At 40.5% G+C, this 25,674-nt stretch overlaps 1 protein-coding gene across 2 annotated transcripts in view; it reads left to right on the top strand.

Annotated features, from left to right (window-relative positions):
- EP300 (E1A binding protein p300) overlaps window positions 1-25,674 on the top strand; it is a 65,928-nt gene that overhangs the window by 33,583 nt on the left and 6,671 nt on the right. For both annotated transcript variants that reach the window (XM_031049891.2, XM_034063285.1), the window contains 21 exons: window positions 33-167; window positions 643-760; window positions 1,183-1,357; window positions 2,338-2,415; window positions 6,213-6,322; window positions 6,812-6,967; window positions 8,032-8,472; window positions 9,003-9,191; window positions 10,128-10,284; window positions 10,853-10,971; window positions 12,123-12,362; window positions 12,911-12,999; window positions 15,425-15,505; window positions 16,032-16,088; window positions 17,559-17,636; window positions 18,644-18,711; window positions 20,168-20,318; window positions 20,666-20,812; window positions 21,712-21,825; window positions 23,767-23,932; window positions 24,544-24,708. In XM_031049891.2, coding sequence (XP_030905751.2) covers window positions 33-167; window positions 643-760; window positions 1,183-1,357; window positions 2,338-2,415; window positions 6,213-6,322; window positions 6,812-6,967; window positions 8,032-8,472; window positions 9,003-9,191; window positions 10,128-10,284; window positions 10,853-10,971; window positions 12,123-12,362; window positions 12,911-12,999; window positions 15,425-15,505; window positions 16,032-16,088; window positions 17,559-17,636; window positions 18,644-18,711; window positions 20,168-20,318; window positions 20,666-20,812; window positions 21,712-21,825; window positions 23,767-23,932; window positions 24,544-24,708 — 3,034 coding nt within the window. The remainder of the gene's footprint in view (window positions 1-32; window positions 168-642; window positions 761-1,182; window positions 1,358-2,337; window positions 2,416-6,212; window positions 6,323-6,811; window positions 6,968-8,031; window positions 8,473-9,002; window positions 9,192-10,127; window positions 10,285-10,852; window positions 10,972-12,122; window positions 12,363-12,910; window positions 13,000-15,424; window positions 15,506-16,031; window positions 16,089-17,558; window positions 17,637-18,643; window positions 18,712-20,167; window positions 20,319-20,665; window positions 20,813-21,711; window positions 21,826-23,766; window positions 23,933-24,543; window positions 24,709-25,674) is intronic.

The raw sequence follows: 25,674 nt of genomic DNA, 5'->3' as shown, positions 1-25,674 counted from the left end.
TTCTGCCCTCAATTCTTGCTCTGTTTTTGAAGCCCCATGATGAGTGAAAGCACCAATGTTGCCAGTTTGGGAGCCATGCCAACAGCTCAACCATCCAATACTGGAATTCGAAAGCAGTGGCATGAAGACATTACTCAGGATCTCCGAAACCACCTTGTTCATAAACTGTGAGTAGCTAACATCAAAACAATCCCCTGTTAAGTGAGTTGCCGCCTCTGAGGTGTACGTGTGTGGCAGGAGGAAGCCTGGCTTCCAAAACTAGGGGGCCAGGGACTGCATCTTGTCAGGGTGCATGAGAAGGGTGTTGTGGTTTAGTTTAAATGACTGATTGCTCAAAGAATTGCCATCAGAGGTGTTAGCAAAAATTAGGGCACCAGGGAACGGGTTTTGTCAGGGTACCTGAAAAGGAAAAGCAGAAGCCTGAAAGATGGAGTGCATCTGCTGGTTTGGGGCTGCTGTATTGGAAGTGTCCCACTGTGTGCTCATGCCATCAACACAGCGGTAGTGTCCCCTGGGAGCAGTAGCAATGCTATAGTCTGTCAGAAGATTTGCTTGCTGCTCTGTGTTCAGATCACTGGGGTTAGTTCTGCATCCCTGTCTGGACTTGTGTCCCGTTATCTTTTTTGTGCTTTTTTCTTTCAGGGTTCAAGCCATATTTCCTACTCCTGATCCTGCAGCACTGAAGGATCGGCGTATGGAGAATCTGGTGGCATATGCTCGGAAAGTGGAAGGTGATATGTATGAATCAGCAAACAGCAGGGTAAGATGCCATCCTCTGCCATCCAGTTGTGTGTGTGTCTCCCCCAGCCCATAGTGACTGGGGAGGAAGAGTGAAAGCCCACATGAGACTCCCAGTCTGAGGAAATGCCTGGAGTGGGGGTGATGCCTGTCGGGGTCTGCTGTGCCTGAGACTTCTCTGGGTCCCCTGAAGGCAGCATGAAGCTCTTCACTGTGATTCTCCCAGAGAAGTGCTGGACACAAGGAATGTCTTGTGTTGGCTTAATGGTTGCCAGCAGTGCCCCCTTTTTGCCCTCCTGTCTGCCTGGCAGCCCCTGTAAAAGGAGAGCCACTCCCACCCAAGCCAAAATGTGTGTGTGAGGTTGTTTAGCAAGCTTGAATTACTGTGGCTTTTGCCTTTACTTAGTGTGTCATCTCCATCCTGACTTTTTTTCTTCCCAACAGGCAGAGTACTATCACTTGCTAGCAGAGAAGATCTATAAGATACAAAAGGAGCTGGAGGAGAAACGAAGAACCAGGCTGCAGAAGCAGAACATGATCCCAAATGCTCCAGGCATGCCACAGGCTCCCATGAATCAAGGGCCAAACATGGGGCAGCCCCAGCCTGGGATGTCTGCAAGTAAGAGCAGTTATGACTCCCTGGTGCAGGGGAATCCTGTAGTGTCATTTTAGTAAGCTAGTGATCATTTTGCCCTTGTTTCACAGGCACCTAGCTTTGTCAGAGTTAAACAGAACTTTTCTCTCTTTGTTCTGAAGTATTTGCAAGCTCTTTGCTTATGTTTTAGTTAGTGATCATAAATTATGTAAAAGCATTTAGTCTTCTGAACAAATGAAAGAATTGTAAACCATTACACTTACTTTGAGGGTGGAGGGAGTGGAGATTAAGTCGCATCCTTAAGACTGTAGAGGTTCAGTCTCATTACGTTCGCTCCTAGAATGAATTGGTTTAAAGATAACTTCAGTTACTGTAAGATACGTATTTTCATAATATTTAGTTTGGTTTTAAAATGATCACTACTATTACTGTTGTTGCTAAGGGAGTATGATTGACATACTTAGGTATTTATATCTTTCACTGTTTAGAAGTTTAGATAGTGCTTGTTCTGTGACACATCTGGGATTTTTTGGACAAGTGGCCTTTCAAGCATGCAGTGAAAACCACATTTTTACTTCTTTCCCCTGTGCAGCTGTCTTGTATTTTGCAGTAGTTCTGTTACTTGACTTGTCCTTCCTAATGCTAAACAGCTTGGTTTTCTTTTGTTTGGGTTTTCATTTGGTTTTGTTTTTTTTTTTCCTCTCTGCTAACCATATATTTGTATATTAGGATAAAATTGTAGAGGAGTTAATGGTTAAAACTATCATGCTGCTAAAGAGTAGAATGTCTCCTTAACAATAGGAAGGGACAAGGTGCTCTAGGCTGTCAAGTATCTAGAATATTTTTACTTGGGTAACTTAAAACAGGTAATGTAAGTTATTGCTTGTTTGCTTTACATAAGAAGTTTTATGTATGTTTGCTGGATAAAACCTGGTGGGCTTCTGAATGTCATGATCTCATTCCAGTATCTTTTTATTTTTTTTATTTATTTTTTTTTTATCCAGATGGTCCTCTTCCTGACCCAACCCTGATACGTGCCAATGTGCCAAACCAGATGATGAATCGCATGCAGGCACAGCCAGGTAAATATTTGAAGAACATTAGCTACTGTGATTTTTGAAGGAATTTTGGAATTGAGCAACTCCTGCTGAAGTGTTATAGCCCTTGCTTCACCTGCAGTTTTCCCATTTGATTGAGAAAATAGCGATCTATATTGTATAATACTCATATAACTATATTATATATGTAAAAAAAAACCAATTTGGGTAGCATTTCATGATTTTGTGAATTTGAGCTGCATGTTAGCTGCTTGCTTGATTAATTAAAGAACTCTGTACTTTTGACATTTGATTGTGTGAACATAGATTGGTTAAACAGGGTCAATCAAACATGGTGCACTTAGAGCCAGCTTAGATGAGGACATGGTGGCAAAGGGAAGATGGTGAGACATATTACTTATAAGGAAGGGGCAGAACCTTTGTTACATATTCGAGAAGTATTGTAGCCAACATACAAAGCACTTAAGTGAAGAGTCTGGGATTCAGTGAGTGAATTTCTAATACGTAATTAAGATAACACAACTTTCTGTAGAAAGTTGATCTTAAGCAGTGACACTTCTAGTTAAAAGTCATGTACTTCAATAGTTCTCAAACTTCAAAGCTTTGATAGAATCATAGAATAGTTAGGGTTGGAAAGGACCTTAAGATTATCTAGTTCCAATCCCCCTGACATGGGCAGGGACACCTCACACTAAACCATATCACCCAAGGCTTCATCCAACTTCGCCTTGAACACTGCCAGAGATGGAGCATTCACCACCTCCCTGGGCAACCCATTCCAGTACCTCAGCACCCTGACAGTAAAGAATTTCTTCCTTATATCCAATCTAAACCTCTGCTGTTTAGGTTTCAACCCATTACCCCTTGTCCTATCACTACAGTCCCAGCATCCCTGTAGGCCCCCTTCAGATCCTGGAATGCTGCTATGAGGTCTCCACACAGCCTTCTCTTCTCCACACTGAACAGCCCCAACTTTCTCAGCCTGTCTTCATATGGGAGGTGCTCCAGTCCCCTGATCATCCTCATGGCCCTCCTCTGGACTTTTTCCAACAGTTCCACGTCCTTTTTATGTTGAGGACACCAGAACTGCACACGATACTCCAAGTGAGGTCTCACGAGAGCAGAGTAGAGGGGCAGGATCACCTCCTTTGACCTGCTGGTCACACTTCTTTTGATGCAGCCCAGAATACAGTTGGCTTTCTGGGCTGTGAGTGCACACTGCAGCCAGCTCATGTTCATTTTCTCATCAACCAACACCCCCAAATCCTTCTCCACAGGGCTGCTCTGAATTTCCTTTTTGCCCAGCCTGTAGCTGTGCCTGGGATTGCTCCGACCCCCGTATAGGACCTTGTACTTGGCATGGTTAAACTTCATGAGGTTGGCATCCGCCCACCTCACAAGCGTGTCAAGGTCCTTCTGGATGGCATTCCTTCCCTCCAGCATTATCAACTGCACCACACTGCTTGGTGTCATCAGCAAACTTGCTGAGGGCGCACCCAATCCCCCTGTCCATGTCACTGACAAAGATGTTGAACAAGACCGGTCCCAACACCAATCCCTGAGGGGCACCACTTGTTACTGGTTTCCAGCCGGACATTGAACCATTGACCTCAACTCTTTGCATGCGGCCATCCAGCCAGTTCTTTATCCACCAAGTGGTCCACCTATCAAATTGATGTCTCTCCAATTTAGAGACAAGGATGTCGTGTGGGACAGTGTCAAACACTTTGCACAAGTCCAGGTAGATGACATCAACTGCTCCACCCCTGTCCATCGTTTCCGTAGCCCCATCACAGAAGGCCACCAAATTGATCAGGCAGGATTTCCCCTTAGTGAAGCCATGCTGGCTGTCACCAAGCACCTTGTTGTTTCTCATGTGCCCTAGCATGCCTTCCAGGAGAATCTGCTCCAAAGATTTTGCCAGGCACAGAGGTGAGACTGACTGGTCTGTAATTCCCTGGATCATCATCCATTTTCCCCTTCTTGAAAATGGGGGTTATATTTCCCTTTTTCCAGTCATCAGGAGCTTCACCTGACTGCCATGATTTTTCGAGTATGATGGCCAGTGGCTCAGCAACTTCATTTGCCAGCTCCTTCAGGACCCATGGGTGGATTTCATCAGGTCCCATGGACTTGTACACGTTCAGGTTCTTAAGATAGTCTTGAACCAGGTCCTCTCGTACAGTGGGCCTAAGGTCTAGGTTTTCACAGTCCCTGCGTCTGCCTTCCAAGACTTGGGTGGTGGGGTCAGAGCCTTTGCAGAGAAGTCATTCAGAACCTCAGCCTTCTCCAAGTCCTGTGTAGCCAGTTCTCCCAAAAGCTTCCGTAGGTGGCCTGCGTTGTCCCTAGTCTGTTTTTTAGCTGCTACAGACCTATAAAATCCCTTCCTGTTATCTTTAACATCCCTGGCCAAGTTTAGCTCTAACTGGGCCTTAGCTTTCCTAACCCGGTCCCTAACTTCCCGGACAACATCCCTGTATTCATCCCAGGCCACCTGTCCTTGTTTCCACCTTTTGTATGCTTCTTTTTTCCTGTTGATTTTTCTCAGCAGCTTTTTACCCATCCATAGGAGGTCTCCTGACCCTCCTGCTGCACCTTCCTTCTAGTTCGGATGCAACACTCCTAAGCTTGTAGCAGGTGATCCTTGAATATTAACCAAGAGTCTTCGGCCCCCCTGCCCTCTAGGGCTGTATTGCATGGAACCCTTCTAAGCAGGTTCCTGAAGAAGCCAAATTCTGCTCTCTTGAAGTCCAAGCAGTGAGCTTTCTGCACGTTATTCTCACTGTCCTGAGGACTTCGTATTCAACCATCTCGTGATCACTGCATCCAAGACTTCCCTGGAGCATCACATTTCCAACGAGCCCTTCCCTCTTGGTGAGCAGGAGGTCAAGCAGGGTACCTCTCCTTGTCGGCTCCTTTATTGCTTGCAGAAGGAAGTTGTCTTCCACACAATCAAGGAACCTCCTGGATTGCTTGTGCTGGGCCAAACCCTCGCTCCAACAGATATAAGGGTGGTTGAAGTCCCTCATGAGAACAAGGGCTTGTGAGCGTGAGGCTTTTCCTATTTGTCTGTAGAGTTCCTCATCCAGAGGTTCCTCTTGATCAGGCAGTCTGTAACATATCCCCACAGTATTGTGTCCCATCACTGATTTCCCCTTAACCCTGACCCACAAAGTTTCTGTTAACTGATCACCTGTCCCCAGACAGAGTTCCATACTCTCCAGCCTATCACTGACATAAACAGCAACTCCCCCTCCCCTCCTACTGGGCCTGTCTTTTAAAAAAAGCCTGTAACCTTCCATTCCAGTACTCCAGTCAAAGGAGCCATCCCACCATTTTTCTGTGATGCCTGTTATATCATAGCCCTGTATATGTGCCCACATCTCTAATTCCTCTTGTTTGTTCCTCATGCTATGGGCATTTGTATAGAGGCATCTGAGCCAAGCTCCAAATGAAGCTGGCTCATTGGCTGGAGCTGCTAGAATATCACTACATTGCTCCGAGCATTTATTATAGGTGCTGACAACTGAATAACAGTTAATGGAAACAGATCTTTTGCGGGGGGGGGAGAAATTGGTCTGTATTCTGGAGGAGTATGGTACCTTGGACACCTTATATTTAAAATTATGCCGTGTAACTGGTTGCCAGAAAATTATTTTCCTTATAGTACTATTGCATGTTAGAAAACTGGTTGATAGAAAACAAAATTCCGAGGAAGTTAACAGCATTTCTTCACCAAATGTTGAATGGTGCCCTAAGGAGAATTTAAGCCTCCTTTGTTTATAAGTGGTTTGGGTTTTTTTTTTTGCATGAATGCACAGGAATGAATCAGTTTGGCCAGATGAACATGCAGCTGTCACCAATGGGACCCCGGCAAACCCCTCCTCTTCAGCACCCTGGACAGCTAAGCCAGGCTGGGGCCATGAACCAGGTCAGTGAGTGTTCCCTCTGCCCAGGGTGGTGAGCTCACAGGTTTGCTTCTGTTGGCTGTAGTTTTCATAGGTAAATAAATAGAATGTAAAGAATCAAGTATTATTTCTTCCTTCTTTTGACCCTTTGGATTCCTCCTCTTGCATCTCTTCTGAAAGATTTGTTTGAACTATGGTAAGGCTTTATATCTGGATAGTAAAATACTGCCTAAAAATTGAAGGTTATTTTTGTGCTGTTGCATCCCTAGCAAAAGGAATGAAAATTAATCTTAAACTGCAGTTCCAAACTTAAATCAGTATCTTTTTTCTTAGTTTACAAGGGAAATCATCATAATACCTGTTTTTTGAGAGGAGCTGTAAGCAGACTTTCCATATTGTATTCTATAGATAAGTGGCAAGCATGAACTTCTGCAACAAGATAAATGTTTTGTGTAAAACGTTATGGAGTTATATGCACACTCTGTGATATGACGTCGCTTCTTTTCCAACAGATGGGATTTCCTTCACGCATGCAGCAACCAGGAGTTGGCCAGCCTTCTGGTCAGAATCAGTTTCTACAACAGACCCAGTTCCCTGCTTCTTCCCCGGGAATGAACACAGCAAGCATGCCTATGACTCAGCCTGGCAATCAGACACCAGTTTCTCAAGTAAGCTTCTGATTTCTGGAAGTGGTGTCACTGGTACACGTTTCATTGTTCGGTTTGTAGTGGAGAACAACTTATTTTCTCAATATGCTTTTGGAATTGTAGTCAACTAAATTCATTTATTGAGACACTGCATTTTCCTGATGTATCACTGGGAATGGGAAGAGAAAACATTTTTGGCTTGTTCTCAGGCTTAAGTTTAAGTGTGACAAGGGAATATTTCTAAGTTTCTTTTTACAGAGGAAAGAAGAAATTGTTATGTAGAATGCAGTAGTTAAGCATTGCTTGTTGAAAAGCAAAGCAGTAAAGGCTGAAAAATTAAGAGATGGTCGACTGAGTACTAAAAAGGCGTGTCTATCCAGGACCAATGTATGTTGCTAGCTGTGGGGGACAGGAGGGTTGTCACTTCTGAAGATCTGAACCTGCAGTCTAGCAGTTTCCTTTCTGTCCTTTCCCTCTCCCTTTTCAGCAAGAACCTTTCAGGCCAGGAAGAAATAGGGAACATCAGTTTGCTTCTCGTTGATGCTTCTTCCTAGTTTGCAGGCAAGATTCTTGTGGAGTGACAGCTTTTTTCCTTGACCGATACTTTTTTTTTTCTTTTGTAATCTTGTAATGGTGTAGTTGCAGCTGTACATATTTCTGATGATAAATTCAGTTTCTAGTTTTGGGGTGGGGGCATGGGCATGCTAAGTGTATTTGAAAGCGATTATTTTTGCTGTGGTGCATTGTCTCATTCAGGATGTACAAATCTGCAGCTTCAGAGAGAAGTGGTTTGTGATCTGGGGGTGTAGGTGTGCCATTCTTTAAATATACCAAGAAGTAGAAGTTATTCTATTGAAACATCTCTTTGACCTGAGTAAATAAATTGGCTTTCTGTTTGTGGAGCAAAATTAATCTAATAGAGCATTTCTCCTTTTGAAATAGAGTTTTTTAAAACAAAACAGATTAGTTTGTCACATTTTTTAAAGTATGCTGTAACAGTGGGAAAGCAGCCATTTGACAGTAATTTCTCTGACTTTTTCTATTTCAAGTCATTGCAAATGTGTACTTGTCTTGTTTTTCCACAGGCACAAATGACCAGCACTTCCTGTCCTGTGAATTCTCCTGCAATGGCTCCAGGTTCTCAGGGGAGCCATATTCACTGTCCACCTCTTCCACAGCCTCCCATACACCGAAATTCTCCTTCACCAGTACCTAGCCGAACCCCAACACCTCACCATACACCCCCAGGCTTGGGATCACAGCAACAGCAGGCAGCAGCAGCTGCTCCCGCTGCCCCCACACCTACTCCTCAGGCAATGCCTCCTGGACCACAGTCACAAACTATGCACCCCCCTCAAAGGCAGACTCCAACACCTCCACAGGCACAGCTGCCTCCACAAGTTCAGCCACCAGTTCCAGTTACACCGTCTGCAGAGCAACAGCAGCAGCCCTTGTCACAGCAAAGCACGACTGCATCTGTTCCCACACCAACAGCACCACTGCAGCCTCAGCACCCCACAACACCTGTAAGGAAATATTTTAACTGTGCTTTCCCCTGCACATTTTCAAGGTTTAATTTTTAGTTGGTCTTCTATTTTTGTGACTGTGATAATGGAGGTATCTCCTGGCATGTTTAATATCAAAATATGGGGTATTCTGCAACTGGGAAGTAATAGTTTTTTAATTGAGTCAAGTCTATAGATTGTCTGGTGTTTCCAGAGAGGGAGTATTTTTCAGAATTACAGTGCATGTTCTGAAATTTACTTTGAAATATGTATGAGGTCTTTAGTTACTTCTGCATATGCGTAGTGATGGCATATAATATGGAAACGATATGTAACTTTCTGTATATTAAGACCTTCCAGTGCATGTTTCTGTTGCACGTTTTTCGATAACTGGAGTTGTGCAGCAGTGTGTTCTTCAGGTGAAGGAAGTAGAAGGACTAAAGTGCATTTAAACTTGGTGGAAACATAGCACAGGTAAAAGGCAGATTAGAGAAAGAAGGCTTAAGTTTATTAGAAGCCTGTGTGTAATGTATGTGTTGTTGTTCCTTCAGCTTTCACAGCCAGCTGTAAGCATTGATGGGCAGGTATCCAACCCCCCATCTACCAGCAGCACAGAGGTGAACTCTCAGCAGACTGTACCAGAGCAGCAGCAGCCACCATTGCAGGAAGTAAAAATGGAAATTAAAACAGATGAAGGGGAACCAGAACAAACAGAGCTGCAAATGGAGGAAAAATCTGAGGTGAGATTGTCAGCCAGTTGTTGGGTAGAATACCTAGTACTGCCAGATGCTTTCTCTGTTCAAGCCATTCCTTCTAGAGTTCACCTGAGTAGGTGCTACCTGCTGCTGCTGTTTTAATTATTGTCTTCCTCTAGTTCTTCCTAAATAAGGATCTCTGTTTTCTGCTGAAATGGTGGTAGAAGCAGAAAAGACCATGATAATGTGGTTGCAGCTGTGAGGCTTTTTGCTAAATGCCAATGTGCAAGGGCACTCTGGTCAGTCTGTCAGATGTTATTTGTGGTTGTTAAGTGTTAGAATAGCAGATATTAGGATGAGAGGAAATGGCTTCAAGTTGCAGCAGGGGAGGTTTAGATTGGATGTTAAGAAACATTTCTTCCCCAAAAGGGTTTTCAGGCATTGGAACAGGCTGACCAGGCAAGTCGTGTAGTCACCATCCCTGGTGGAGGTATTTTAAAGTTGTGTAGATGTGGTGGTTAGTGGCATGGTTTGGTGGTGGACTTGGCAGTCCTGGGGTAACAGTTGGACTTGATGATCTTAAAAGTGTTTTCCAACCTAAATGATTCTGTGATTCTGGATGTACATGATTAGCTGCTTTACTAGGCTTTGACAACTTGTCACTGGGGATGGCTAGGAGTGTGGCTACCCAGTAGTGTCATCCTGGCAGCCACAGTGTATGAGAGACTGTCAGACCTGTCTGAAGAGCTGGATGTATACCTGTGTCTGCTTGCAGCTCAAAACTGGTTAACAGTTATCACTGCTAGCATGGCAGTGTTTAAAGATTTGTTCTAGTACTTCTGCTCAAGTTATAGGCAAGTGACTACAAAGTAGATACCCTTAATTCTGGGAAAAAGTGGTGGACAGGATGGTTTAAAGGGTGGAAATGTGGATGGGTGACTTCACAAGAGACTGAGTGACAGGCTCCAAACTGCTTTTCAGGTTAAAGCAGAACCAGTCGTGGAGGAATGTAAACCAGAACCAATGGAGCAAGATGAGAAGAAATCTGAAGTGAAGACTGAAATACCAGAGGGGGAAGAAAGACCTACTACTCCAGCTACTCAGTCTTCTCCAGCAGCTGGGCAGTCCAAGAAAAAAAGTAAGCAGAAAGAGTTTTGACTGAAAATCATTGCATCTCCCTCCCTAGAAAAATCTTAGGGGATAAAGAAACCCTGCACTTTCTTTATTGGTACTCAGTAGACTTGTATGGATTGCAGCTTTTGGACCAAAATACCTAATAGTACATGTGCTTGTAATTGACTATGGACAAGGTCTGTAAGGCTTTAGTACTGGACTGTAAGCCTTAGTAAAATTGCCAATACAATAGGATTTGAAATACTTCAGTTACAGAATTTCTGAACAGGATTTTCTTGGGACCTCAGAGAGGGGCTGTACCTGATGTGTAAACTGGCTTCATTAAACATAGCAGTGTCTTCCTATGATAAAACCAAGATTCTCTGTAATATTTTGGCCAGCTCCTTGTGTCCAGGTGATCATTTTAATATCCTTCTCAGAACTCTGTAGCGCAGAGGACAAACAAGGCATGCTCATACCTTAAACGCATTGTCTGTAGGTTTGTTTTATTTTCCACAGAGCCCACATTTTCCAGTGTGTTTTTTCCTTACAGCTGTTTCTGCTGTCCTTCTAATGTTGATTGTTTTTTAAAGTTTTCAAGCCAGAAGAGTTGCGGCAGGCACTTATGCCAACACTGGAGGCACTTTACCGTCAGGATCCAGAGTCTCTTCCATTTCGACAGCCTGTGGATCCCCAACTACTGGGAATTCCTGTGAGTATCTTAGCAAGATACTTTGCTGGCTTTAATTCAAAACTACTATATGATGGCATACCCATTTGAGAATAGCTTAAGACTATCTTGTTAACATCTATTGATACACTTGAAGGGGTTTAGTTCAGGCAGTGGAACATGTGATGTCTGGCTTAGGAAAGTTTTGGGGGTGTTTTTCCGAAGTTTGTTTGGTTCTGTGTTCCTTGTGATAAATAAGCAGGTATGCCATACATTAAAGTGCTTACCAACAGATCCCCAGATCTCCAGTGCTGTGTGGGCTTTTTATGGATGTTGCTTCATGTTGTGATATTTCTGTTGCTGAATTCTGTAGGTGTTTCTCATCATACATAAAGCTTAGCTGAATTTGTGGGAAATTAAGCTGATCAAGGCCACTTAAAGAAACCTCTCTGGATTGACCACACAAGTTTACTATATATTCAAGTATCTATACATAGAAGTCCTACTTGGCTGCTTTGGGAAATGTTGGTTTGTTTGTTTTTTTTTCTGTCTGAAAGGTTCTTTTTTGTATTGTTTTGTGGATTGTTTTTTGTCTTTGTTTTGTTAGGATAAATACTGCAGAAATTCAAGGTCTGTTGTATTGTAAGCATGCATAAATATTGCTGATATCCTTTAACAAGTTCTCAGTTGGCTGTCATGTTCCAAGAACTTTTGTAGGAGAAGTGGTCCCATAACTGATCAGGGTGAGGACTGGGAAAAGGCATTCTTTAGAGGAAACATGGTATCTTTCATCATCTGATAGTTATTTATTTTTTATTAGGTTGTCTGATCTACTAAAGATGTTCACATTCTATTAATGCTCTTGTGCATAACCTCAGCTTACAGGCTGCAAAAAAATTGCCGTTTACTACTTTTTGTCATACTTGTTTCAGTGATTAAAATGAGAGTGGCTATATTTCATTGGGATTGGAAGAGCAATAACACCTGAGAAATAAAGGAATAAGAAAAGAAAGCATTGGGGAGTGATACGGTGTTACACACACCGTGTGTCACAAGCAGTTTGACAATCAAGTCAGGGAGGAACCTGTTTTTCTTGATGTACTGGAGATGAATTTATATGCTGAGAATGCACATGCTTTCATGTCACAACGTGGCTCTATAGTGGTGTTTTGATACACTGCATATTCTTGCAGGATTATTTTGATATAGTGAAGAACCCCATGGATCTTTCTACTATCAAGAGGAAGCTGGACACAGGACAGTATCAGGAACCCTGGCAATATGTAGATGACATCTGGCTCATGTTCAATAATGCCTGGTTGTATAACCGCAAAACATCCCGGGTATACAAGTACTGTTCCAAACTGGCTGAGGTGTTTGAGCAAGAAATTGACCCAGTTATGCAGAGCCTTGGTTATTGCTGTGGAAGAAAGGTAAGAAAATTAATATTAGTCTGCTGTTTGCTTCCTGGTATTGAAGGGGGAAAAAATACGGCAGTTGTAGTTTGTAGTACTTTTGGTGTGTCAAAAATTTTGAGAGTTTACCAGGTTTTAGCAAACATGAGTAACCCAATTTTGAGGGGTTTATGGATATTCTGTCTGGTGTTTACATCGTCTATTTGTGTATAAGCCCTTGGAGGAGGGGAAAGTCGGTAATTGAAGGGGTATTTTTGATTCAAATTTTGATTTTTTTTTTTAAGTTAAACAGATGTGGTTTTGTTATTGCAGAAGTGTTTCACTGTATTTTGAGACTGTCTACATCCATTGTCTTGTTTTGATACATTTTTCATCTTTGGAGAAGGGTTGAGTGAAACAGCCCACTGAATATTCTTTTTATGACTAGCACTTCATACACTTGATTTACTGTGAGATCTGTGTGCAGAATAAGGTGGAAATGATAGTTGTCTGTGTCACACTTGCCTTCATTTGGAGAGCAAATGAAACCATGTATAAATACTAAGACAACCCATTCCTCTTTGCAGTTGGAGTTCTCACCACAGACTTTGTGTTGCTATGGCAAACAACTATGCACAATCCCTCGAGATGCCACTTACTACAGTTACCAGAACAGGTAAGGAAAACTGACTCGGTATGATTTTGTGCATGCTGCAATCAATCTGTTAAAGGCATGAATGTATTTACATATACACCCTCTTAATATCTGTATGGCTTTGTGTTTTAAGATAATTTGCTGAAAGTGTAGATTGAATAGTTTACCTTGTGTTAATGATTTCTTTCTGCAAAATTTCACTGCAGCCTTCGCTCTTCCTCCTTTTGCTTGCAGTAATGTGATGTTTTAGTAAATTTTTATCCTGCTGTTAGTTAAGATTTCTTCAGTTATCCACAAGTCTGTTGCCTTTACTTCCTGTTATGCAGCAGTATTTTTCATGCAGAACACAGAGTAAGCTATGCAGCAAGTATGTGCTCATAATACATATTATACTTGGCAAGTCTTTGTTTTTCTCACTACATTAACACTGAGGAGCAAAACTTATTTCTGTGTATTCAGATCTTCAGCAGATTGATTGCTTGCTTTTTTCCTGAAGGTTCCTTAAGGGAGTTGTCTCGCAGTAACTGTCAGCAGCTCTGTAAAATGCTGTCACTTCTACAGCTATTTTGAATTCTTTTATTATTATTTTCACATCTTACTTGGGGTTTATTAAAGGATTTAAACTTAATTTGACTTCTGAAGGAAGGTTTTGTGCCAGGCATCTCTGCCAACTGGGGAAGCGAGGCAGAAAGAAGCAGGGAAATACATGCTTTAACAGTCCTGTATCCTGTCACCAGAATGCACCCGTTAGGTTTTGGTTACCTCCAGACTGTCACCTCCATGAATTTAGTTCCCGCTCTTAATTCTTTCCAACATCTTAAACAAAAATACACAGAACAACAAACCCACTAAGGCTTTTACCTGAAAGCCGAGAATGTTTTGCAAGAGTTGTAGTTTACCAAAGCACCTGATCGGGTGAAAACAACTGAAGAGCTACAGAAGTTGAGTCTTGACCACCTTAGGCTTCATAAAGGTTTATAGCAGTGAATGAAGGTTTTTAGGAGTAGAAAATAATAATAAGAAAATAAGCTTATAGTATCCCATAATAACTATTGTCCTCTTAGACTTCTGTAATGTAGAGCTTTTCATTTGTGTGTCTTCCACTTACACTTACCTCTGTGCAAGCACTAGGTAGACCAAAAGATTGTTACTCACAAATGTGATGTGCTTTACATGTGTTCAAACATTAGAAGGGAATGTTTGCACTATAACAGGTACATACATGTGACTTGTAAATGATACTGTATACACACATATATATTAAACCAAAACATATGATTTCAAAAGTACTGTTCTCTGCAGTATCTCAGATGAAAAATGAGAGGGTTGAGAGACCTGTCTTTGTAGCATAACAGCTGCTATAGTGTTGGTTTGTGTGGCTTTATAATAAAGATGTTTGAATTTTCTTTTGTTTCTTTCTATTTTTAGATGTTTTGTGCACTCAATTAATACGCCTTAGTAATGGAGAGGCTACAGTTTTAGAACATTTTTGAGGGCTGGGGTAGAGTCTTGAATTAATGGTTATTCTGTTCAAGTATGAAAGAAACCTTTCTCTGTGATGCTTGCTGTGCTGATGCCTGGACTGTTCTACACTCAGACCAGGCTGTGGCAGAATCGTGTCATTGTAGAGTGTTATGTGTGTAGTTAATATTAGGTATTCAGTTAACACGCAGTTCGACTGTCCTATAATGTCTGTAAGATTTTCAAGGACACGTTTTATTGTTCCTGAGGCTTCTGATGTTTAGCTTTCTGTTTCAACTGGGGGAGAATGTGGTCTCCTAGCATTTACACATATAAGTTGGAAGACTACCCCTCTTCCACCAATCTCCTGCTTCTCTTCCAACAGAACTGCTGTGCTGACATACAAGTCAGAGTAGCAGTTTTTCATTCCTTCTGCTCTTTCCCCTTTCTCATTTTTAATCCTTTGCTGTACGTGGCATGGATTATTAAAATGAAGAGGGTATGGGTATGCTAAAATGGAATTTTCTTGTTTAATTTGCTTTAATCATTTGCTGCTTGTGAGCCCATTTGAGAGATTTAATGCTAATCTGTGCTTTGCCTCGGCTTTCTGCTTTGTGTTTTCTTGTCATGGAATCAGCTAGTTTAGAAAAGACCTTTAAGATCATGAAGTCCTGCTTCTATGTTTTTTGTTTTATCCTGCAAACCCCAGTTTCTTTGTGTGTGTTATTTCTCTTTCATGCTTTCCATTGTCTGCACTTGGCTCTGATTGCACAAAAAAAAACCCCAAACTCTGAAAAGTCCCCAAACCAACCAATGTGGGCCCCATAAGTCTGCATCAGTGAATAGCCTTGTTGCCACTGATGACCTCCTCTCCTGCTCTCTACTCCTGTCCCTTGGCCTGCTGGGATTGGTGGCTCCATTGCTTGACTTGGGTTTTGTTGTATGGATGGAGTAGTTCATCCAAATATGACCTTCTTGCTGACAGGTATCATTTCTGTGAGAAGTGCTTCAATGAAATCCAAGGGGAGAGTGTTTCTCTAGGAGATGACCCATCACAACCTCAAACGTGAGTTATCTCTGTGTTCTTGGGCTGTGTATTCGTAAGCCATATCATCATCCATAGTGCCTTCTTAATGGGAAGTTTAGTTTTGGATAATCCTTGCTGTTTGTAGGCTAGTAGAAGGTGGACAAGATATTCTTTGTAAAAGCCTGGGCTTGTGCTGTAGGGTATTTTTTTTTTTCATTAAAGTCTGGAGCAACTGAACTGTAGTGAAAAATAAGCGCTTAGTCAAACAGAAGTTTGAAATAGTCTGTGTCAGGAAGTTTTACATTTATCCTTCTAGTAAAACTGAGTAAGAAAGCAGTGTGATTCTTTACAAGCTGTCCCATAGAAAATGAACATGTTCCACTTTTTATGCATCAAGGGTGGCATATACTTCAGTTGTCTGTCACTATGAAATACAGCTTTCTTTGTAGTGTCAGTGAGTGTTTAAAAAAACCTGCTTGCAAGTTTTGTCTTTATGTTGATACATGTGGTACGGCATAAATATGTTGTGAGTTAAAACTGAATTTTATTGCCTGTTTCTCCATAGCACGATAAACAAAGAACAGTTTTCAAAAAGGAAAAATGATACACTGGACCCTGAACTGTAAGTAATGTTGTCACACTTTGAGCCTCATCATTATTATTATTATTACTACTACTACTGCTATTTTGTAACAAGATGTTATTCTCTATCAGCTTTGCTTTCCAGTGTTTTCCGATTTCATGTAGCTGTTAGTGGGCAGGGGGTGCTCAGTAAGCAGCATTCTGTACTGGGAACCCAGACAACCACAGCTGTACTTGAGAAATACATAACACTATGTATGGGTCAAAATTATTGCATTTTGTTGTCTTGAATGTGGATTCACAGAAGGATGAATGCAGATAATTCTGCTTTGAAACCCTGTTGTGGCAAAGTCTCAGAACTGGTTTGAGTCACTTGGTAGTAGCTCTTTGAGTGCTGTTGGCTTTTCTAGTTGTCATATTTTACAGGCAGCTGGTAGCAGAAGAAGTTGCTATATGTGAATCAGTCAGTGGTTCTGCACTGCTTTGGAAGCAGAACTGTAAACATTCAGTAAACTTAAGATCATGGTGACGCAGCTCCTTTTCTTTATATTCCCGAGGGTTTTTTTTTCAGTCACTTTACATGGTTCTGCATTATACACCTGTGCTGCTACTGTGCGAAAATTATCCTCATTCTCAAAATGAATGAGCAAAAAGGATGCATGTTCTTCCCACACCATTTTTCTAAAGCCATAAGGGCCAGTCAGTTCTTCCGTTTTACAAGGCCTGTAGGAAGGAGAGAATAGTAACTTGATTCATAACTTTCCCTTAGTTACACTGAAGATACAGCTTAACACAGAATACAAGCTTAACTTACAGTATGATACTATATGCTCAATATAAATGACAGCTATTCATTCAAAATCTCACTTTTATAAATACACATGTTCAAAAGGAGTCAGATTGTCTTGACACATGAAGCAATCTTATGTATTTTAGAGAATTATATTCACCAACATTTGAAGTAAACCTTACCACTACCTCAGTTGTCCTTAAATCTCTGCTAGTCTTCTGAAAGTGGCTTTGGTGTTGCTACTGTTTTCTTCCTGCTCACTCTTCTGTAGTATATTTGGAATGTACCTCAGGTTTCAAGTATAGTGGGGCAACTAACAGCCAACTACTTCCCCTGCTTCTTGGCTTCTGACACCTGTGAATCTGTTTCCCCTCTCTTCATTATAGCAACAAGCACTTCACAGATTTTTAGCCTTAGAAGGTCTTCATTTTAGGGAAAAAAAAAACTAACACACATCAAAAACAAACCCACAAAACAGTGAAGTGGATGGATGGCAGTAAGGCAAGCAAGTAGTAATAATAATGTATCCCTGCACAGTCTACCTGACTTGAGCTGACAGATTCTTTAATGCATTCTGAAGGCAGTTCTCAGCATAGATGTGCCCTCTGTGTTAAATAGGCTCAAGACCCTAAATCCTAGAAATTCTCTAATAAAGTACTATACAAGCAAATAATGATATTACTAACCTTTGTTCCCTTCCCCCGTTTTTTCCTTCTACAGGTTTGTTGAATGTATAGAGTGTGGAAGAAAAATGCACCAGATCTGTGTTCTTCACAATGAGATAATCTGGCCTTCTGGGTGAGAAATTTCTCCTTAAATAGAGAGTATATGATAGATTTACTAGAGTTAATGCATGCACATCCTTACGTTGGTTATAAAAGAGCATTGAATCGAAGAAGTTGCTTTCCTGGCTGAAATTTCTACAGAATCTTTAGGATGACATCATACCCTACTGCATTGTGTGTAAAGTTGTTTCTAATCTTTGTTTCTAACGTTCCTTTGTGTGCAAGAGGACCTTTCAGCTTTGTTTCAACCTTTTACGTTGAAAGATTCTAGTCCTTCACGAAAAGATATTTTTAATTACAGTAACAGTTTAATATGGTCTGTTTTCTATACAAATCACTGCCTTGTCATCTAAAAAAAAAAAGCTACTGAAAGAATTTTAGCAGGTGAATTCACTTTTTTTGTCCTTGGTAATCAGATTAAATCTGAAAATCTGATCTTCAGATACTCCATAGTTCATGATCAACATACTGGAGTTTGTTCTGATTGCTTTTGCTTTTTAAAAAACCTAGTAAGTGTAGGTAAAGCTCTGTATGAGCTTAAATGTTCCCTTTGTAGGCCGTGTCTTTTACCATTCTGTTGTTCTATCCAAATTGCTGCAGAAGACAGTAGATGTCCTGTAACTGAGGAAGAATCTGCCCATCAATGCTAGAGTATACTTGGATATTTAAAGAAAAAAATTAGCCTTTTTCTTTGTGTTGTGGTATCTCATCTTCATCAGTTTCAAACCATTTGTTCCAAGTATGTTACGCCAGTATTGTTGCCCTGCTAGTGGAGACGTTTTCCTCAGATTGCAGGTGACTGACAGGAGATGCCATCCCGTGGAGCTTAGATCCCCCTCTGCAGCTCTGAAACCCTTGAGCCATTTTTGCTGGTGCTGTTCTTTTATTTCAAATTTGAGTTAGTATATTTTCCAGACCAGATAAGATCTGGTGAAAGACTTGGCTTCTAATGTTAAGATGCTAAGGAACCTCATGGACTGACTTGTGGTGGGTTTTCATTTTCTTCTCCTTTTGCTTCAGCTTCGTCTGTGATGGCTGCCTAAAGAAAACAGGACGAACCAGGAAGGAGAACAAATTTTCTGCGAAAAGTAAGATTCTGACATTTACACCAATACATCTTAAATAATTTAAGAATGGGAAAATGGGGATTTTATGCTCATTTTGTATTTATTTCAGGGTTGGGTTGGGTTTAGGTTTTTTGGTTTTGAGTGTCTTTGATTTAAAGGCAAGTATTTTTGATCAGTTCTGAACATCAGTTCTGTGATGTTCAGAATGTTTGCATTCACGGCTGATGTCTTTGGTTAGTAGTCTGTTTTAGAGGGTTAACACACTGTTTTAGAGCACTGCTAATGCAAGGTACATATCCTTTTATCTCAGTTGTCATATAGCATTGGGAAAAGGTTACTGTGTGACTGCAGTCTAGCTTAAATTTATGATAACGTGTACCAAGTTGCCATGCTACTGCTGCTCTTAAAAGCTTTGATGGCGAAAAGGGCTTAATCACAAAAAAAAAAACCAAAACCAAAGCACTTGGTAGATATTTTCTCTTGATCAAGGCAGCTGACTTGAAGGCATTGTAGGAAGAAATTGGTGCAGTCACAGTCTGTTCTATAGACCAAGTAAGTCTTTCAGAATCTTTTTAGGTTGGTGTACTTACAAATAGTGAGTATTTCTGCTAAAAAATATAATAAATATATACATATATCTCCCTGTCCAACCAATAGCATCAAGATTCAGCACATGAGTCAGTGAATGGATTCAGTGTCTGAGTCTTTTTCCAAAACCTCCAAAATCAAAACTCCCAAGATTCACCAAGAATACAGGAAAAGTACAAGGGTTCTGATATAATTTGTGACAGGTTTTATTTTGAGCAACGTGTATGTATTTCATACTTAACATGGTATAGAGATGCATTACTGAAAGATGTCACTTTGGAAAATGAGAAGGTGATTGGCAGCTGTGTCACTTTCCAGGGGTAATGTGCAGCAATGAATCAGGCCCTGTTACACCTGAAGTCTTACACTCCCTTTCAGCTTCAGGTTTTTGTCAGTTTTGTTTGAAAATGAGAAACTTCTAACTATGTTACTTGCAGATACAGTTGTATTTACTTGTTCTTTCCGTTACTGAGGTACATTCTTTTGGTAAATGCAGAGACTAACTTGCCTAATGTGGCTTCATAAGCAGAATACACTTCCAAATGCAATGTCAGCTCTTGACGCTATGTCTGAGAGCAGTGTTTTGTAATCCAGTTGAAGTAACAAAAGAGCTTCAATTCAGGAGGAGCCTGAATTGCAATTGACTTCTAAGACATAAAAATTGGGTTGAAATATGGAGTCTTCATTTAAATAATGTATAAACCACGAACAATGGCTGCAGGTGAAAAGCAGCTCACCCCATCTAGAAGGGTTAGTGTTTAAAGATAAACCTCTAATTTCTGATTGCATACTGCATACATTAAAAGTCATTTTTTCATTACATTCTGGATAATCACATTTGAACAGTTCCATTTCTCTATATATTTAGAGCTGTATTTTCCTCCTGCAGGGTTACCAGCTACAAGACTTGGTACCTTCTTGGAGAACAGAGTAAATGATTTCTTAAGACGACAGAACCACCCTGAGGCAGGAGAGGTTACAGTTAGGGTGGTACATGCGTCTGACAAAACTGTTGAAGTGAAACCTGGAATGAAAGCAAGGTATGTTCTTTCCAGTTCTAATATTGCTTCTTCTGGGGGGAGGTGGAAGCTATTTGAATTTACTTACATTGCTACTGTTCTGAAAAAATGCTTTTTTATTCAAAACCTGGCTACTGACCAGTTCTTGAAAGATGGATGTTACAGCAGCGTGTTCCTTATTTGTGATGAATGTCAGCTTTTCCACAGTAAGAAGTGTATGTCTTATATTTGAATAATCTGCAAGCATTTAAAATTGCACTAAGATTATAATTATAGCAGCCTTCATCAGTGTTGCCTTTACCTAGTGACATGTATTCTCTAATATGTGAATATATTTGGTGTTCCTCTTTTCCCTCTATAATCTGCAGGTTTGTAGACAGTGGAGAGATGGCAGAGTCTTTCCCTTATCGAACAAAAGCGCTTTTTGCCTTTGAGGAGATTGATGGTGTAGACTTGTGCTTCTTTGGGATGCATGTACAGGAGTATGGCTCAGACTGTCCTCCACCCAATCAAAGGTGAGGTTCTGTGTGAAACTGTTTTATTTTGGTACTGTTGCAGTTGGGTGAACCTTCTGTGTGGAGAGCTTCAGTGTTGCATTTGTGAAGACTCTTAGTGCTGTTGCCTTCTAGAAACAAAGTAGCTTCTATAGGAAATATGTCAGTTGGGAGTGCTTCTCACTGGGGATGCTGGCTTGACAGACACTGTCTCAAAGATCAGTTGTCAGTATTCTCAAGGAAGGGATTCAATAATTTTAGAGAGGAGGCTAGGATATCAAAAGGAGGCTGAGTTTCTAGAGGTAAATCAGAATAGTTAGGGTCGGAAAGGACCTTAAGATCATCTAGTTCCAACCCCCCCGCCATGGGCAGGGACACCTCGCACTAAACCATATCACCCACGGCTCTGTCCAACCTGGCCTTGAACACTGCCAGGGATGGAGCATTCACAGCCTCCCTGGGCAGCCCATTCCAGCACCTCAGCACCCTGACAGTAAAGAATTTCTTCCTTATATCCGATCTAAACCTCTGCTGTTTAAGTTTTAACCCGTTACCCCTTGTCCTGTCACTACAGTCCCTAATGAATAGTCCCTTACTAGCAACCCTATAGGCCCCCTTCAGATACTGGAAGGCTGCTACGAGGTCTCCACGCAGCCTTCTCTTCTCCAGGCTGAACAGCCACAACTTTCTCAGCCTGTCTTCATATGGGAGGTGCTTCAGTCCCCTGATCATCCTCATGACCCTCCTCTAGACTTGTTCTAAAAGTTCTATAAATAAGAATCAGAGGCCTTAAAGATTACTGTTATATTGGATGCTTTAAATGTATAAAAATAATGTGAATAAATTTGTAGAACTACTTTAAAATCTTTGCTTCTCATCACGCCTTTTGTGTTTGTTTTGGGTTTTGTTTTATTTTTTAGGCGAGTGTATATATCTTACCTTGACAGTGTTCATTTCTTCCGCCCTAAATGCTTGAGGACTGCTGTCTATCATGAAATACTAATTGGATATCTAGAATATGTCAAGAAACTAGGGTAAGTGTTTTTTGTTTGGGTTTTTTATATATTCTGTGCAGTGTTTGTGCTAAGGAGTTCTCAGTGCAAATGCAACTACATCCTATTGTGCAGAATGAGATGTCTAAATATCAGCTAGTGATAGGATAACTTGGCCACAACTGTATATAGTTGAAGAGAAAAAAAAGACAAAGCCTCTCCTTCAGGAGAGGCTTATGCTTCAGATATTTTAAGGTTTCCGAACTTATGTAAAACTTCTTTAAATCTGAGCAGAAAAAGTGAGCCTTTTATCTGCACCATAAAATCTTGCTGTCTGTGTTGATATTGCAGTCCTTGTGTAATGACAGTGTTTTAATCAGGTCATTCGTTTGGGCTGGCAAGTTCTTACCCATGTGTATAAGGAGGCATGTAAGTGTATTTTGTCTGTACTGATGTACTCTAACAGCTGTGTAAGGCCACTAAGAAATCTCTTATAGAATTAATAGCTGAAATTTGTGAGAAACCAAAAAGTTAGAGCAGAGTATACTTTGGACAGCACAAAAGAGAACACAGAACAACTGAAGAAATTAGAAAGGTGGAAATTAAACTACCATGATTATGGAAGTAGAAAAGGCAGTGAAGGAAACATCAATGTATAGTCAAAGGTATCTGTTGTAGCTTTGCAGAGTTATTCATGAAGAAGTTGTTAGGGACTATGTTTAGAGTAGCTGCATAAGAAAAATTAGGGGGGTCAGAATGGAGGTGGATGGTACTCTCTTCAGTACCTCAGTGAGATGGTATGTTCCTTAGGACTTTAGAGGCATATATTAGACTTTTCTTCCCTTTTTATGTATTTTCTAACATGTGAGTCTGAAAAAAATTGCTGCTTAACACTCAGAGCTCAGTTTTACTTAAGGCTGTTTTTGGTGGTAATGGCTAATGTCAGGTTCTCATTCTGGGAAAACAATATTGGTCATGCAGTATCATCTCTCCCTTCTTGGGCAGAAAGAATGACAACTGGCTGCAGTTTACAGGGTTTGGGTAGGATTCTGCAGAGCTGATTCTCAGCATGGCAAAGATGGCTATTTTTCTCCAACTTGAGATCTGATTATTCCTCCTACTGGAGTTCTTTTAAAAAACTAATAAAGAACTGAAGATGAAAAGGTGTTCTTTGTGGTTTCATCTTCTCTGCAGCTGCTACTATTTGGATGTCATCTGTCTTCATAATACTTAGATTGTACACCCAATAGTATATAGGTTAATGGTGACTGTTTATTTCCAGATATAATTGTGAAACCTTTCGATACTGATACTCAAAAACCAAAGGATTTATGGTAGAAAAAGTGAATTGTGTATTTAAGTGAATTGTTTTTAAAATGTTTTTAGATTGGATATTAGTAAGAAATTCTTCACTGTGAGGGTGGTGAGAAACTGGCATAGACTGTCCAGAGAAGCTGTGGCTGTCCCATCCCTGGCAGTGTTCATGGCCAGGCTGGATGGGATTTGGAGCAATCTGGTCTCATGGAAGGTGTCCCTGCCCCAAAATCAGGTGATATTTGAGGTCCCTTCCAACCTAAACCACTCTGACTGTACTGTCTCAAGAAAAAGGAATTCTGGCTTTTACTACTGAAATACTTAGTAATACTAAGTAGAAAACTCCCTCTTTCCCTCATTAGTTAATTGGGAGGTGACAATTGTATGTCTGTATGAGGCTTTGATTTGTATCCAGATTGAAAAACATGCGTGCTCTATATAAATTATTATATATATGGTCCTGAACTTTAAAAAATTAGTGAAAAGATGGTAATGTTGTTGCATTAATGAAGCTGGGATGAACACTAGAATGAAAATCTTGGAGAACTACAATTATTGTCCAGCTGGTAACACCAGCCAACTCTGTGGTAGCTCCATCTCGTGGCAGAGAGGAGAGCAAATTCTAGTATTAAGTGTCAGAGTCAACATGTACTTTTTATATTATGCTAGGTATACTACTGGACATATCTGGGCATGCCCACCTAGCGAAGGAGATGACTATATCTTCCATTGCCATCCTCCTGACCAAAAGATACCCAAGCCCAAACGACTGCAAGAGTGGTACAAAAAGATGCTGGACAAATCTGTGTCAGAGCGGATTGTACATGATTACAAGGTTTGTGACGTGTATGTTTGTACTGGGGGTGAGCTTGACCAGTCTTGTCTTGCTTTCTTCCTTGCCTTTTGCGTTGTACCTGATTCTTGAAGCTTGCTGTTTTAGTTTTAAAAGGATTGAGCTCTTAAAGTTTAAAGTAAATCCCTTTCAAAGCATGTAGCTTCTGAAACGATTCTAGCAAGAGATTTGAAATAACTTCTTAGAACAAACTAAATTATTGAGGAATACTGTAAGAATGCAAATCTCATCTCATTAATACAAATAGATTATGTGGACTTTTTAATCTTCGTTAAATAAAATTTCAGGGTTAGGCTGCTAATGCAGTTAGAAATATATAAAATCTTTGGAGTCACCAGGGCTTTAACTAGTGTTGATAATATAGTGATTATTTGTCTCATTTGGTAAGTATGTGTATTGGAGTCTAGCATATGTTTTAAATGTATTTGTTGAACTGTCTGTAATTGATGTAGTGTTAAATCTGCATTTAGAACGTGCTCTCAAAATGAAATATTAAGCTGCTCTTTGATCTGCCTTTTTTGTCACATATTGAAAAGGCTGCCTTTACTTCTGTGGTTTGAAACAGTGCTAACCAAGTGTTTTGCTCTTTCCAGGATATATTCAAGCAGGCAACGGAAGATCGTCTAACAAGTGCAAAAGAACTACCTTACTTTGAAGGAGATTTCTGGCCTAATGTTCTAGAGGAGAGCATTAAGGAACTAGAGCAAGAGGAAGAAGAACGGAAGAGAGAGGAAAACACTAGTAATGAAAGCACGGATGTAAGGATGCTTCTGCTATTTCATGATCTAATGTAAAAGTTGTGATTATGTGTGACTAATTTTGAAAAAAAAGGGGGGTGGGGCAGGCTAAGTGGCTTTTTCACCTTTCCAGCTTTAATATAAATTTCAGTTTCGCATTTCATAAATTACAACTGTTAAAATACCACTCAGCTACATTGATATGAGCAGTGGCTGTTCGTATGGCTTTAAACCTAATTAGTTACCAAAGTCAATTAGATTGAAAAAGCTGCTAATTGAATATTTTACTGCTAAAATCCAATTAATATCAATGTTCATGCTGCAACCTTAGCCTGATTTGGAAGCTTTTTCCTTAAGCTTAGCTTTTGAATACTGGCTAAGTCTTTTCTTTATAACTTATTTATAATGCCAGTCTTAGCAGAATGTTTTGAGAAAGTGACAGAATGGTTTGATTTAGTAGTTTACACTCTATAGGGGTGTTGGTTGGTTGTTTTTTTTTAGTAGAAAGCTTTAAGGCATTGTGAATTTGAAGCACAAATTCCTGCTGAACTATTGTTGGGCTCCTTAGAGAAATTTCTTGCTGTTCTCTTGTCCAATTTTCTTGGGGAAAGTGCATCAACTGTGCTTTCACCTTCAAAAAAAAAAAAGGCTATGCCTCTTAATAATAAATTTGAAATTAACAGATGCTAAATTTATTTATCTGCCCATCCTTGGATCTGCTGAGCTTTTATGGAGGAAGTGTTGAATCTAGAATAAGGTTACTACTTGCACTCATGCAGTAATACTTAACTGTTTAAGCACTGCTGCTTTGTCACCTTACTAGATTTTTTTTGTTGTTGGGATTTAGAGCTAATCTTTTTCCTGAAAGACCTTTGGATCAAAAAAGTTAGGTTTAACGTTACAGCTAGAATTTGTGGTTCTCCTGTGCTGCTCTTTCAAGGACTTTGAATGAATTAAGTGCAAGAGTAACCTGTGAATGAGGCAACT

Source organism: Melopsittacus undulatus, chromosome 5, assembly GCF_012275295.1.
Source record: "Melopsittacus undulatus isolate bMelUnd1 chromosome 5, bMelUnd1.mat.Z, whole genome shotgun sequence".
NCBI classification, from domain to species: domain Eukaryota; kingdom Metazoa; phylum Chordata; class Aves; order Psittaciformes; family Psittaculidae; genus Melopsittacus; species Melopsittacus undulatus.
Note: the sequence above shows the minus strand (reverse complement) of the source record. Positions and strands in the feature narration are given on the sequence as shown.